The sequence below is a fragment of the Narcine bancroftii genome, chromosome 2, assembly GCF_036971445.1.
Source record: "Narcine bancroftii isolate sNarBan1 chromosome 2, sNarBan1.hap1, whole genome shotgun sequence".
Lineage (NCBI taxonomy): Eukaryota > Metazoa > Chordata > Chondrichthyes > Torpediniformes > Narcinidae > Narcine > Narcine bancroftii.
In genome coordinates, this window is record NC_091470.1 from 158,756,313 (window position 1) to 158,772,068 (window position 15,756).

At 37.8% G+C, this 15,756-nt stretch overlaps 1 protein-coding gene across 1 annotated transcript in view; it reads left to right on the forward strand.

The window, feature by feature from the left end:
* The window catches only part of spen (spen family transcriptional repressor), an 83,395-nt gene that overhangs the window by 6,322 nt on the left and 61,317 nt on the right, over positions 1–15,756 (forward strand). Inside the window, exons 2-3 of the mRNA XM_069918903.1 lie at positions 5,888–6,208; positions 8,384–8,848. Of these exons, the coding sequence (XP_069775004.1) occupies positions 5,888–6,208; positions 8,384–8,848 (786 nt within the window). The remainder of the gene's footprint in view (positions 1–5,887; positions 6,209–8,383; positions 8,849–15,756) is intronic.

Genomic DNA, 15,756 nt, shown 5'->3' on the forward strand with positions numbered 1-15,756 from the left:
AGGATATATTTTTGCATGCCCCTCCTGTTTGGCCCACAACAATATTGAATGGTGATCAGGCATCCTATTTGTGAAAGTTGGTGGAGTACTGTAGAGGTCATAGGCAAGTTTATTTGTGTTTGCGAGAACTGAGTTATTTTTGGGATACCATTTTCCCATGATCTGGTGGTTTGAGTAACTGCCTTTTAACATTTATTTCAGCTGCTCTCCATTTTGCTTCACTCACTCTAATCCATTAGTCATGTTTTATCAAAAACATTTTTTTCTGAAATATATAAAATGCTGCACACACTTGTATATCAATCAGGCAGTATCTATAGAGAGAGAGAGAGCGAAATGGAGTCTTTGATCTGTAAAGTTTTTGTTTTCCTCTCCATAGTTGCTGCTTGACCTGCTGAGTATTTCTGTAATTTTCTATTTTGTTATCCAGGCTTGGCTGTTTGTTTATGGAATATGCTTTGATCATTCATTATTTTGTACATATTTTTCTATTGTTTCTTTGACTATAGGTTCTATTATCTTTGGCCACTACTAAATATACTACTTGTCATTTATTTTAATGTGTTGGAGCTTTAGAAATTAAATGCTACATTGAGTTGATGTTTATGACCCTACCAACAAGTAGCTGGAACCATTTTTACAGGTGGCAAAATCCTCTAATAACATTTTAAACTATCAATAATTATATATTGGGGTGCTGTAACCCAGGGGATTAAATGGTTTAACACTATGAAATGGGCTTGACGTTACTGCCATGTTCCTTTTGCTCACTATCGCAGCTCATTTGAATTTATGTTATTTGAATGGAAGACTGATCTTGCTTGATCAGGCAGAACCAGGGTCGAGCTATGGAAGGTCAATTGGATTGTCATGGGTTATCAGAACTAGGATGATCCACAAAATGTCAGACCCCGGCTATAAGTGCTGTCAAATTTAAATTGTTCCTCAATGTTTGGCATTTAGATTCATTTTAAAACTATGTAGAATTAAATTTATATTTTGGAAATTGATCAAACTACTTTTAAATGAACACGACTTTCTTCCCCATAATCCTACCAACCATAATGGAATCTATTGTGGTTTTTAGACTGCAGACATGTAACAGCACAATCAATGAAATTTGCTGTAATTATGGGCAGTCTAAAAAGAAAAGTGCAGGAAATTTTAGTCAATTCCTGCACTGTGATTTATTCTGAAGGACACCTACTACTTTTCGAGGGAAGCCTGCACTCTAAATTGTACTGTAAAATTCACCTCAACGTCCAGCTGTTGACCCAGGCCATGTTGCTCCATGTAAAAGCACCGAGGCCTACGCACAGGAACTTAAGGCATGCAGTGTAAACGACCACAAAGTGAGTAATTATGTTCATTGGTGTAAATTTTTTCTGATTTTTCGGACATTGCTGTCTTAAACACTAATTGACATTTTTACACAGAAACTTTGGAGTTATTCTGGGAATAATTTACCTCCTCTAGGGGCATTTTTACCCAGCCTTGTGTTGCGGAGTTTGTCGGCGGGTAACGTTGTATTTATTGGGCCTGTTTCTTATGGAGTGGCTGCGGTCATTTTACACTGCAGCCGCTCCGGAAAAATATGTAGGGGTCCCAGTGGAAAAGTTACGGGATGGAATTTTCATAACTGAAATTTTCCACTCTTCAGTGGCTGTGTAAAAGTGCTTTATGGGAGTATGGATCCTGGGCCAGATTAGTAGTTTCCTCACTAGAGAAATTGACACCTTCTGTGTCACTGATTCCATGAAACCTCATTGTATTTATGATGAATAATCCCAGCAGTGGGAGAAAAGTATCCGGATTTCTCGTTAATCTGAAATGTCATTCTGCAACCTTTCTTAACTGATCATTTCAAAGTCGTCCTCTGCACCTCACTTTCACCTCTGTCTTCATTAAAGGATCAAGTTGTTACCATTACTGAGGTTTTGAGGTTTCCTTTTCATCATTCTTTTCTCGAGTGACGTGTACATTTATAAATGCAAATACTTGAAACAGAAAATGCCTTAAAAAGCTCCGTTGAATCAAAATTGGGTAAAGAAAACACGTTCTTTATTCCCACGTCTGACGGATTTTCCACCCGAAACTTGTTTCTCTTTCCCGGATTCGCCCGTGTAGTGCGTTTGGATGGCGGGTTCGCATAAAAATGACATTAGTTTAATTTCCAATGCGGTTGTTGCGAAACCAGGCCCGTCCTTACGCCGAGTTTTCGTACTAACGTTTGTGCAAAGCCGAACCGCCTGGATCGCATCATTTCTGCAAAACGTCGAAGAGCTTCTGCTCCGCACGATGTGCATTGTGTAAAGATTCTCGTCCAGAAATAACAAGTAATTTATTCCACCGAAGAACGTCAATCAAGAATGATTGAACTATAAGTGCGATCGCATTCACGGACATCATTGTTGCGAGAAGTAGCAAATTGGAACTTGTTTACAGAATGGGAAATGTATTGACGAGAGTCTCATTGCGATAGAGATCATGTGATATTGCAAGAACCACCCTATTTCACGGATTATTTGGTGACCACGTCCAATGAAGGCCCTTCTGTCTAAATAAGACTAATTTTCTGATCGCATTGAGTTACTAGAATGCCCCAATTTCGAGACTTCGTCTACCGCCATTATATGCATCCGTTTGCCGCCTGTGCTCTGTCCCGCCATTTTACAGCATTGCACCGCTGGCCGATTGCAGCAATCGGGAGAGTTTGGACGGCAGCCACGAAGTGTGTCACGCAGCCACTTGAGCTCGTCACTGAGGGAAAGCACATAAATAGCTGCTCTCGGGATTTGCTCAAAGTCCAGTGGTTTGTTGAAACGTCCTTGGCCTCAAAGTACACACAAGCCTGCAAACTGCATGTATTTGAATGCGGGTTAAAGTGGGGGGAAAATCTGATCGCAGCATTCACCGAAATATTGGTGAAAAGTTAGAATGCCTGCGATTTTGTAATTACTGTTCAAAAATGTTGATAACGTGAATTAAAATGTGTAAATTTTTTGGTCCTTGACAGTCACGAATTGCAGTCATTTGATATAAATTAAAATGATTTCAAAATAATGTCTAACAGTAAAATATTTAAAATACAATACAAGTTATTCCGAACAAACACAGGAGTTCTCTGCTTATCCATTATTCAGTATTTTTAGGAAGCATCACATCTTGAGTAAAATTGGGGCACAACGAATGACCTCAGTCACCTGGATTCGAAGAGCAAAATTATATATTTTTTTGTCTTGGTCATGGTATGTTGACTCCCAGAAATGCATGTGATCTCTTTAGTTCAACGATTTAGAGTTGCTGATGGAGCCCAGTGGATGGATTAAGTCCAGGCATCTTTAACTTTGCAGGCTCCCCACCATTAATTCATCATATATGTTATTTACATAGACACCCTGCAATATTTTACATAATGAAGACCTGTCAGTAAGCCGGCTTTGGTCATTCACACTGAAACGAACAAAGCCAGCATTTTTCCAGTTCAGTATGGATTTTTACACAGCAAACCAGCATTCTGAGAACAAAATGGGCAGGATATGTAACTCAACAGCATCTGCGTGTAGTGTCACATATAACATACCGTATTTGATGGCATGTTAGACCCACAGAGTGTGGTAAAATCGTAGTGGGAATAAAATACACGCACAATTTATAAAGGAACGTGGGAAAATACATGTACAATTTATTAAAACATACACACACGTAAAAGCATGGGAAAACCTACAGAAATTATTGATCTTTAGCAGTGGATTTCAAACTTTCCACTCACATACCAATTTAAGTACTTAGTGTTGGGGGCTGGAGGCAGGCTGTTGGGCGGGGAGCGGGCCTGTGGGTTTTAGACTGAGGACAAACCCCAGGACCAGACTATTCACAATCTAGCAGACCTAGTGTCAAATCTAGGATAAGGTTGCTAGTATGCAGGAAGCAGGATAATCATCACTCTTGTGCTCTTCTCTCAGGTTCTGTGTCACTATAAATGCCACTTTTGGTTGGCCCATGCTTTCATTACCCTGTGCTTGTTTCTCGCTCTTAGTGAGATCAGGGCCTTGCTTCCATTTTGGTACTTGTGCATCTTGATGTGTCCTGAGGTAAGTTTATTCTCTGTGTAGTGGGTGACCTTATCTTCAAACATTATGGTTAGGTTAGGTGTTAGGGTTAGCAGCCCACAGCAACAGAGAGTGGGAAAGTGGGCCATTGGGAAAGAGCAGGCAGCGGACCGCCGGGGCTGCAGGATAGAATGGGACGCGAGAGAGAGTTGGACAGTGGTATTAATAGAAAGGTTTTTCCTTTTGTTCTACTTGCATGTTTTTTCCCCAATTTTAAATGCTTACCCATAAATACCCCCCAAAAAATTTATTCCACCGTGACCCGAATTGATCCTGAAATGCCACAAGCGCCTTTTACACTGGGAATTTTACTCTGTACCTTTGTGGAAAAAACTGGACTGGAATGACTCTTCAATACCTTACATTTAAGCCAAAGCTGCCCCCACCCCCCAATTCCGTCTTGGTGCTTTTTACACAACAAGCGTTTCGGGGAAAAGGAGAAAATATCCCGGAACAAATGGGCAGTGTGTAAAGCATATGTAACATGTCTAGCCATTTTATATCAGCAGGCTGTAAGAGGCTCATATTTTTAGTTCATCAATGCAAAAAAGTTTGTGACTGTTGAAAACAAGATAAATTATTATTTTTGATGAAACAGCAGAGTACTGTCAAAAAATAACTGACGGAGTATTTAATCAAAGATTGGTTACTACACAAATATGGCTACGTGTAAGAACAGCATGTGAGAAAAGCTGTAGGGGAGATATAATTAGAATTCATAGGAAATAAATTTTTACATTTATTTTTAAAATAGTTGGTTTTATATTATCTTCTATTTACTGCTCATATTTACCTTTTGCATGTTCATTGTTACCTTCATTTTTGCATATTTTTAACTAAGTAATGTTTTGACCGTAATCCAGTTTCTGGAGTACAAGCTAAGCTAGACCAGGAGGGAGTTAATATTTGAAGAAAAACTGGGGATTAATTCTTGACGAAGGGACCTGTTGAGTTCCTCCAGCATTTTTATGTATTCCACTGAAGACTGGGCTAGTGGGGTGAAAAAGCTCTGCTTTTCCTTTATAGTATCTATATTTATTTCATTGACATGCCCTAATAGAATTTAAAGGTTTTTTTTGCCAAAATATATTAGCAGTTGAGAATTGTATGTTGGATTTTTGTGACTTTATTGATACCAGTGAATAAATATTTTCTTTGGGGATTGGTATAATTTTATCCTGGTAACTGAAAATCTTATTTTGAGAATAATATTGTTGGAATGCTTGTATTTCTGTAACTCAGCAGATTTCTCTTCTTGTATCCCTGATTCTCCTCCCTAATGTGCTAGAGAGGCGCAGTACTGAAAGAGGCCCTTCAACCTCACCACGTCTGTGCTGACCATCAGCCCTATTTACATTAATCTTGCATCAATCCCAACTTTTATTCGCCCCTCATTCTCAATTACCCCTAGATGCTATCACTCATTTACACACCAGAGGCAATCTAGAATATTCACTTAATCCACCAACCAGCAGATCTTATGCACGTGAGAGAGAAATGGAGAACTGCTGAAGTGGGGGGGGGGGGGGGGGGAAGCAGGATTGACACGGTTCTATTTGCAGAATCCACACAAACAGCAACCAAGGTCAGGATAAATTGTTGATCTCTGGAGCCATATGGCAGTACTGCTATCTGTGCTAACAATGTTGTATTTAAAATTCTTGCTAGTACTAAAATCAAAAGATGAAAATAATAGTTTAAATATTGCAGTGTTAATTGAAAGATGTCTTGGGGAGTTTGTATTTTGCATATTTATTTTTTCTTTTTTTTTACAGATATGGCCGTGTGGAAAGTGTCAAAATTCTTCCCAAAAGGGGCTCGGAAGGAGGAGTGGCAGCCTTTGTGGATTTTGTGGACATCAAAAGTGCACAAAAAGCACACAATTCTGTCAACAAAATGGGAGACCGAGACCTTCGAACGGATTACAATGAGCCTGGCACCATTCCAAGTGCTGCTCGGGGATTAGATGATACCGTTCCTATAGGAACTCGTACTAGAGAGGTTTCAGGGTTCAGGGGAGGTGGTGGGGGGCCAACATATGGACCACCACCATCACTACATGGACGGGAAGGACGTTATGAACGGAGACTTGATGGGTAAGTTCCAAGGTTTCTCTAGGCAGGGTTTTGATAAATAGTGTGAGAAGCAGCAACTCATGTTTAGGTTCCCCAGATGGATTTAATGAGGAAATCTGTACATTCGTGTCGTTGTTGGATATGGAAGAGAATTGAAACCAGTAGCAGCTCTGGCCTCTTCGCAGTGGATCTATTCTGCAGCTGGCTGGATGACTACTCCTGGGATAAGTTTGGTTAGTTTGATGGAAGGTTTCTCTCAGTTACTATGGAGTTAACCCTCGTAATAAGCTTCCCTTTTTCTCCCTGGATTGCAAGCAGTTCCCTCTGGATGTATCCCTTCGATTGAATGGCAATGATATATCATCCTGGTACCAGCAACCTGAGGAATACTATGGAATTACTAGACCTACTGTATAAGGCAATATTGAAGTGCATTGAAGACTTTCTACAGTGTCATATTGGCTTTGGCTTAAATGTAAGGTATTGATGCACGATCTTTGGATATGAAATATTTCAGTGAAGATATAGTACTCTTTGATCTACTATTTTCCTTGAAGGATATTACAGCAATGATTTTCAACCTGAATTCATGGAAAGAAATGTGAAGAATTGAGGACGTAACATACACCAGGGTCTTCATATCTGTACTGTTTTGCTTCATCCCGATTGGATCTTGTGGATATTTCTGGTCTAACGATTAAATTGTAGAAGGTTACAAAAATTTGGAATTTCATTTTCCCGCATAATGGAATGGAGGGCTTTATCTATTCAACGTGGGATTATATTCATCTTAAAGTAGATGTATGGCAGATTGGATTACTTGGTTTGTGATTCTACTTAATATACCAGTGGACTGTTAAACAAAGGCAATCTGTTAGTGGATGCGTTACATTTTAACTTTCAGATCAAATATGAAAATCTTTAAGACATGGCAACTGACTGCTATAAAATGGATATTGAATGCCTACTACCAGAAGAAAGCACTGTGCTCTGGGAGTAACGGGTATAGTTGCTTAATATCGACTCGAATTGGGATAATTCTATCTACCATCATACATCCATCTGAACGCACTCCGCATCTCAGAAAGGTCTTGGGGTTTGGGAATTACTATTAAACTTTGGGAGCTATCTGTTTGAGGCGAATGTACGTAACACTGGCAATGGAAGTTTATCTTTCTTGGGCGTTCAGTTTTCTTGATACAATCCCCAAATCAATGCGGCAGTAGCACTATCCGAAGTTGGATTACCCCTTTAAGAGGGGACCAAATTGGGAATGTTTGTACACTTTTCTCTCCCTAGATTTAATTGGGATTTAGGTCGTGTTTACTGCAGTCTAAAAAGGTTGGTATGCCCTGCCATGCGTATCTTAGCCCCTCTCCTAACCCAGTCAACCCTTTCTTTCCACTAACTCCAGTAGTCATTAGCACTGCTAAAAATTCAACCAGCACTTAGCCACTAGAATCTCACTGTCTTGCACCTCTGTTAGCATCTTGCCTGTCTTTGTCTTTCACGGATTAGGAATTTGTATTTTATGTGTGTCAGCTGATTGCAGTAATGCTTTGGAATCAGCTTGCTTCTATTCATTGCTGAAGGGTCAGGGTAAAATGATTCCATAGTATATTGTAAGCTCAGCTCTCTACTGCTGATTAAGTCAACGAGACTATGCACAGCATTAGTGGCTTTGCTACTCAGTTTTTTCTGAATCTATAGTATGTCAATTAAAACAAGTAATACTTAATTTAATATTTTGCATGGAAGGTGTAAAAATGATTTGAATGAATATAAAATAACTTAAAAGTTAATAATCGAATTCTGTAAATTCCAGAACTTAAATAACTACATTTTTGGATATTGTTATATTTTTACTTTGATAAATTAATTTGGTAAATCAAGTTTGACCATCATCTTCCAAGTTTTAATTAGGAATTGTAAACTTAATGTTTAGCATTCTATTAACTGCATTAAGTAACGACTAAGGATAAACATTGGAAGAAAGTATTCCGTTTTTTTAAAAATCACTTAATAGCTGCTGATCATAATGCTTTTGCCAATTCTCTTCTAGTTTCCATTTGCTTAAAATTAAAATGCTTATTTTGCCAGTGTTTGGAGGGGATTTTTAGGGGATCTTCCTGCTATGTGAATAATGCTTGACTGATTCTCCATTCTTTTCCTTGCTCTTCCCCAAACAAAACACAGGGCTTCTGATAACAGGGAGCGTACTTATGATCATAGTGCCTATGGACACCACGATCGTACAGCAGGGTTTGATCGTCCCAGACATTATGAACAGGATTACTATAGAGATCCTCGGGATCGAACTATACAACATGGAGTTTATTATGTGTCGAGAAGTCGAAGTCCTACTCGATTTGAAGCTCATGATCCACGTTATGAACAAAGAGGGAGGGAACAGTTTGCAATATCGAGCATATACCGAGATCTCTACAGGGAAGATATTCCTCGGGAAGTAAGAGGGAGACGGCAGGAAAAGAATTATCAGCACAGCAGAAGTCGATCCCCACATTCCTCACGGTCAGGAAACCAGTCCCCGCAGCGACCTAGCCAAGGACGGTCACGGCGATCTCCCAGTGGCAGTGGGTCCCGGAGTAGGTCATCAAGCAGTGATTCAGTCAGCAGCAGCACTAGTACCAGCAGTGACAGGTAGGTGGAGAGGAGCATATACCACAAAGAGTTTCCGTCGACGCATTCCATTTGACGTCTGAATAAAGGGTTATACTAACCATCAGTTTGCAATTCAGCATTTCTAAAAACCCAGTTTTCTTCTTTATAGAAACCACATCTTGTTTTATTCCTGAGCGTTTTCATTCAAACAAATGTACTTGAAGTGTAAACCCACCTTTGACCAAGTGTAGGATATGTCACTAAGATACTAGAGTAATTTATTGTTGTTGCTCATGAAATCCTGATGGTAAGGATGTATAATTTACATGTCACTTTTATCAAGGAGCATAGTTACCTATTCAACAAGTTAAAACTGGTCATCATTTTGCGTAGAGCTCCTGGATAAATTGATGATGTGGGTGAAAGTAGGTGGCAAGATAACTGTAAATTTGAGTATAATCTCATTCTCCATGTGACAGTGTTAACATACTTGAATGTAGATCCCCACCGCAACAGTATGATCATTGCATCAATCTAGTTGTCTCTGGTTAGTCTGTTCAGATGGTTTGATCTTAGAAATGTGTGCATTTCAGTTTTTCAATGAAATAATTTCTGACATTGTCTACCCTGTGCTCATAATATTGGAAGGCCTTTTTTCCCCCCTCTCACCTGCTTTATAAGGACTGATATCAGAAAAAGCAGGATCCCTAAACATTGAGAAAGTATAACAATACATTATCCCACGGGAATGAAAGGTGAAATTTACTAATGTTCTATGGCATTGTGTATGTAACAATTGGAAGAAGCTTGTAACATTGCGTTTGAATTTTGATAATTGTGACATTATGGATGCACTGGATTAAGAAGCATTACTAAATAGCCACTAATAACTCCATTGATTCATGGAGTAATGGAAATAAAAGCATGAATGTATACAAGGAGAACTTGAACAAGGTGATGGAGGGAGAGAAGAATGGTATGCAGAAAAAGCTAGACAAAGAGTTGAGGCTAGCTTATGTAGAATGCACAAATCAGCACAGCATGGGTGTATGGATCCTACACGTACACAATAAAAAAAGTTCTATAGTTCATTTTCGCTTTGCTCACATTTTTTTAGAATTTAATATTGTTTTACTTGTTGCATTCTGCTGCTTGAAGTATCAGCATTAGTTAGCAATCCAACGAGAATGAAGGAAATTCTCTCTCATTCCTCAAATATATTAAAGGTTTGTAATTTGAACTTTTGGTATTGCATGGTTTAATTTGCATGGTTTATAGGATTGGATCATAGCTAGTGTTTCCAATGGAATAAGTCTGAGATTAGGTGCATTGATAGTGGAATAATGAAGAATCAGGATTAGTAGGGAGAGTTGCACCTCAGTGTAATTTTTCCAATGTAAACTGTACATTTGTAAATGTTTTTCAAGATAACCTCTGTTGATTAGTGTGCAACATAAACCAACCTCCATCCTATTTTATCTTGCCTTTTCATTGTATCATTTTTCTTCCTTTTCCACCCTGTATAGCTTCACCTTGAATACATTTATAATATTCATTCCCATTACTCCATGGATCAATAGATTTTAATGGCTCTTGGCTATGTTTTCCAATTTTGTATCTCTAAAGCAGACATACTTTACATTCACACTTTAAAGAAAACAGTGTCCCGTCCAGTTCCGTTTTCACTGATAGTTTCTTTGTTGCAAATGCGCAGGGTTTTTGATAATGAATCTTTTAGTATAATAAATCAAAATTGTCACTGCACTTCAAAAGAGATCTAAGGTGCTACTCATACTTTTATTCTGGCAATGGTTTGTTGCAAAAGTATGCAGTCTTCAAATTACTTGGGCGAAATTACACAAATCTCACTTATCTACTCGCTTATCACGATGTGGTTTTATTTTGGGGGGGGAACCAAACTATTGTGTTATTATGGGGTTCCACTGTATACAGTACTTTTAATACAAAATATGTACAGTGGTTTTAATAAAGATTTTTTTAAAAATTCAGTCGTATGTGCAGGTGGACGAAACTAACATGGGTCGGATGTCAAGGACTACCTGTATTCTGAAATTTGTCATTTATACTTTAGTCCTGCAAGTTTACTTTGTAGCAATTACTGTTGATATTGATTAGTGTTGCAATTGGTAAATTATATTTCTGATTCCCAAATCAAAATCGCTAATGGAAACAACAATAGTGGCACCAATGCCAATGCTGTGACACACCATCTTCCTATTTTCCACCATTCTCAGTAAGAATCTTTAACTTCTGTTTTATACTCTGTTGCCAGCTTACTATGAATTCTGCTATTTGAGCCTTAACCCCATTACTTACAAGTCTAATATTTAACAGGATTTTACAATATCTAAACATATTATGCTTACTTTAGGACCTTCATCTACTGTTGCTTTCTTCTACAAAGAATGGTCAAGCCTGATCTATCCTTTTGAAATCTGTGCTAATTTGGGAATCATTCAATAAGTTTCCATTGACCCAGAACTTAGGTTAACAAAGATGTGACAGTGCTTCCTGCTGATGAGAATAAAGTATCTCCTAAAATATCTAATTCTCATATAATAGTTCCAGGTAAATTCCCTACTTGTGTCCAGCAGCTTTGATGCAATTGGATTGAATGAATTTTGGAGTCAGGAACCAACCTTTTGGTTAATTTTAGTGTACAGCTGTACCTCAACTTGTGCCCCATTGAGTAATGTCCGATCACGGATACGTCCGAGATCACCATAAAGGTGTCAGTGAAAAAGACATTCCCCAAACCTGGACACACCAAAGGCGAAATGGTTCATTGCTCAACACAGGGAATTCGCCTGGGTCTAATGTTCTTTAAGATACAACTAAAGCAACCTTTAACTCTCCACTTGCTGGCATTGGTCACGATCTAAACACATGAAGGCCCACACATTTCGCAGTTGTAACTGACCTCTCCCTCACGCAAAGACCCCGCCAAGTAGTTAGTTTCGAAAGCCTCGCCTCGTCGGAATTTGAATGTGAAGCTGAATGGTTACATGCCCACAGCATGAAATGCTGTGCAAGTTATTAACATCCCAAAAAAAAACTTTGTGAACCCACCCTCGACATTCAGTCTCCCGAAATCTACTAAACCTTAATGACAAAATCAAAGCTTGTCCATGAATGTGCCTGCTCCTGAACCACATCACTTCCCGTGAACTTGGCACAAGGGAATTTATCTGATTTTAATTTGGGCTCACGAAGATGGATTTGACATTAAAACCTAAGACGCCCAAATCGATTTGCGTCCCCACTTCCAGAACATAACCCAGACGCAAGTTGAGGTATGACTGTATTGATAAGTAAAGATTGACCAATTAAAGAGGAAGCTGAAATATCCCACAGAGAAGCATTTTTAATATCCCATACATTTTGATATATCAATAAGAAAGTGACAGTGTACATATTAATGTATGGTAATGTGTTGGAAAAAAACTCAAACCATTGGAGCAGGCTGCAAAAGCCACGCTAGCAAGTTTGGGATCTCCCTACTGGATTGTACATGTGTGAAAATTTTAAAGCTCCTGTGAGTTCTGTGGAATTGTGCAAGTGTGTACAGTCATGATGACATCCGAACCAGAAAACTAGCTTGCTTATTTTCATGAAGTTCACCACAGTTGGGTTCTTGATTCAATTTTCTCTTGGGAATGAAAAAAATTTCTCCCTGCAATCCTCCCAACAGAATCTCCCTCAGAATGGATATTTATATTGGACACACCTGCCGTTACTTCCTGACTTTCTTTTCATCTGCACGGAAGGAACCATTGTGAGATATTGCCACTTCAGGGGTGTGCATACATTAATAGCTAAGAAAAAAAACCCAGCAACTGTGAATAAAATTAAACTGGGGCGCATAAATTCCTCCTGTGAAAGTGTCCCAATAGTCTGCATTTGTCAGATATTCTGTGAAAAATTTAGTACCTAACATTTTTAACTGTCATGGTCTTTTCTAGTGCTTTTTGGCAATTCATAATATACTTAATTGTTTTGATACTTTATATCGATCAGTAAGTGCGTTGATACGTTGCACTGAATATGTGGAAATTTTGTGATGGTGTTGAAATCAACCTGTTCCTTTACAGATATAATATTGATGGCCCGGATTCTCTTAAAATATGAAATTTAATGTTCCTTTACTATGTAAACAGGATAGCTTTGCATATTATTAACAGATATTCAGCGTTCTGAGAATAAGTTGTGATGCATAACAAGCATTTTGTTGGAAAGGACATTGACAGCTGCCACCAGTCCTAGGGTTATACTTGTTTGTGCTGTGTCACATTTATTGGATGACTGTTTAATCAACATCTTTCCGAAACAAGTTCACGAAAGGTTCAGAATTAAAAATCTTTAACACTAATCGCCACATACCACACTGAAGCCCTGCTACCATCCCTCCCAGCCACTATGATAGGCTAGTTTTCTATAAATGATCATTGTTTTAGGTTGTTAGATTGTCTTAGTTACTACTGAACCTTTCCATGAAACTGCAGGGCATTTGAAATTTGGTATAATTGAAATAACAATGCCAGAGTCAATACCTATTGTTGATGAAAAAATTATAACATTTTTAAAATGTTTGAGGTTGGTTAAAATTGTGGCTCAATATAGTTTAAATGCTAAATAGTGTGTGAATTTACTAACAAGTGCTCTGACTGCATTCCATTTTGGGCTAGCCCTGTATGCCTCGTTACTCTTCACATGTAGACTAGCAATGGAAATGATGCAATTAATAGTTCTCATAATGTCTAATCTTCAAAATGGAAAGCAGTAGATTTGTAGCATTTTTTAAAAAGCTGTGACTCTCCAGCATTAGTAATTTGTTTGTAGTGAATAAAGCTACATTACATTGTTGATCTTATAATTTTAAGATATTCTGCCACATTAAAGAGATAGAGAATAGTGTCCAGAATTCAAGCAATTAGTAAAAAAAAATCAAGAAAGATCAATTTTAAAAATTGGGTGACAAGGCCTCATGGGCCAAAATGGCCCGTATGTTGAAATTTCAAATAAATAACAATAAAATAATAGGTTTAAAAAATGTACATTTGAAATTGTAAAAGTAAATGTTTCTGTAAAGTAACAAACTTTTGGTAAAGATGGGAGCAAATATTCAGCCAGTCAAGTGCCTTGGTCTTGCTTTGCTCATAGCAGTTGGCTAATAAAGTTGTGCAAAATAGTAATGGTGTTGCCCAGGATAAAGAGCTCGTTAATGCTACTTTCCATTGGGGTGCCTCTCTTTAAGTTTCTCCTTATCCCTGCTTAGTAAGAGCCTTCCCAATTAGGGGCTTTATCTATAAACTTGGGGGTGGGGTGGTTAATTATCTAAAATGTTCAACTTTCGAGTGGCTTCGTGGAGGCGGAGGAACCTGCAGATGTCGTCACAGTTAAATGTTTTCAAAGAATGTGACTGAAAATGAAGTAAAATGCCTTTAAGGTTTATATGTTTATGAAAGTGAAGTTCATTCAGTGTAAATACTTAAGTATTTTTGTCTTTAAACTTTATTCTCATGATAGGTGCATTAATTAGGCATTTAAAGAGTAAGTCTCAAGCAACCGGAATATAAACTTATCTGGCATTTTCCAATTCCCATAGGTGCTGGATAAATGATCAAACTAGCTCCCATATTGCATCAGTTGATTCTGTCTTTGCAGTGTGAAGAGTCATTTAAATAAACAATTTTTGCAAATTTAAGTGGTATTAGAGTTTAAAAACATAATCTTGACAGTGGTTGAAATTTGATTAAAATGTATTGAAATAATGCCTCATGGAGGCAAAAGTCTAATTTTATCTATGAATCAGGGACCCTAGGTTTTGGACAAAAAGCAAAATACTGCAGATGCTGAAACATGCTATTAGAAATACTGAGGAGGTCAAGCATATTTGTGGGAACAGAAATGGTTAATGACCCAAATTATAATCTTGGGAGTCAGTAGCACTGTCCAAAAGCATCTGCAATGCTGAAAAGTATTTAGGTACATAGGTTACAATTGTAGCTGAGGAATTTTTTAAAGAGAAATGTATAGTTCAATTATTAATATGTAAATTAATGTTTGTTAATGTCAATGTTTCTAATACTACAAGCGGGACATAATTTAAGTTGCTTGATATAGGTTAATGGATTGTAATATGGGCGGCATAGACTCGTAGGGTCGAATTGGCCTGTTGCCATGCGGTATGTCTAATTTAGTTTAAATTTAATCAGGTTATATGAAGTTTGATCATAAAATGTTTCTTGTAAAACAAACTGAATAATCTGTAAATAACTTTAATTCCCCTACCTTTTCTTGAGGATGTATTAAGAATTGAGGTATGGAGAATACCTTGAGGTTCTCTAACCTGGTCCATTTGAATAGATTAACCCAAACTGTGACTATTAGCCATTGTATAATAAGCTACAAATCTGATCGATCAAATAGTAACTTCCAAGTAAATGAAACATATCCTGAAAATGTGAACTGTTGAAACATCACAATGATCACATGTGGTCTAAAAATCTGGCACCAAACTTTGGTGACCGTGACAAAATAATTTGGAACAGCATTCACACATCCCGTCTCCCATAAAATATTCATGAAGTTATTACTCTTGCTTTTGCTAATAACTCAACACAAAGAGGGCATTCCTTTGTTATAAAATATAGTATAGCCACGAGGTATTGTGTATCATTATCTTATCAGATGTAGCTTCCCTTTTTAAAAGAAATTGGAACTAAGTTCCTGAGCAATGCATTTTTAAACCATGGTATCCAATTGCTCTTTGTGCACCATGTACGGTTTTAAATTTCAGAAGACAAAACATATTTGCCTTCACAGGTGGTTCAAATGAATTTTAGTTTCAATCTTTTTGACTACGATATCAAATGTTCAAGAACAAACTCTACCGATAATAGTTTTGCATTTTCAAGTTGAAAGTA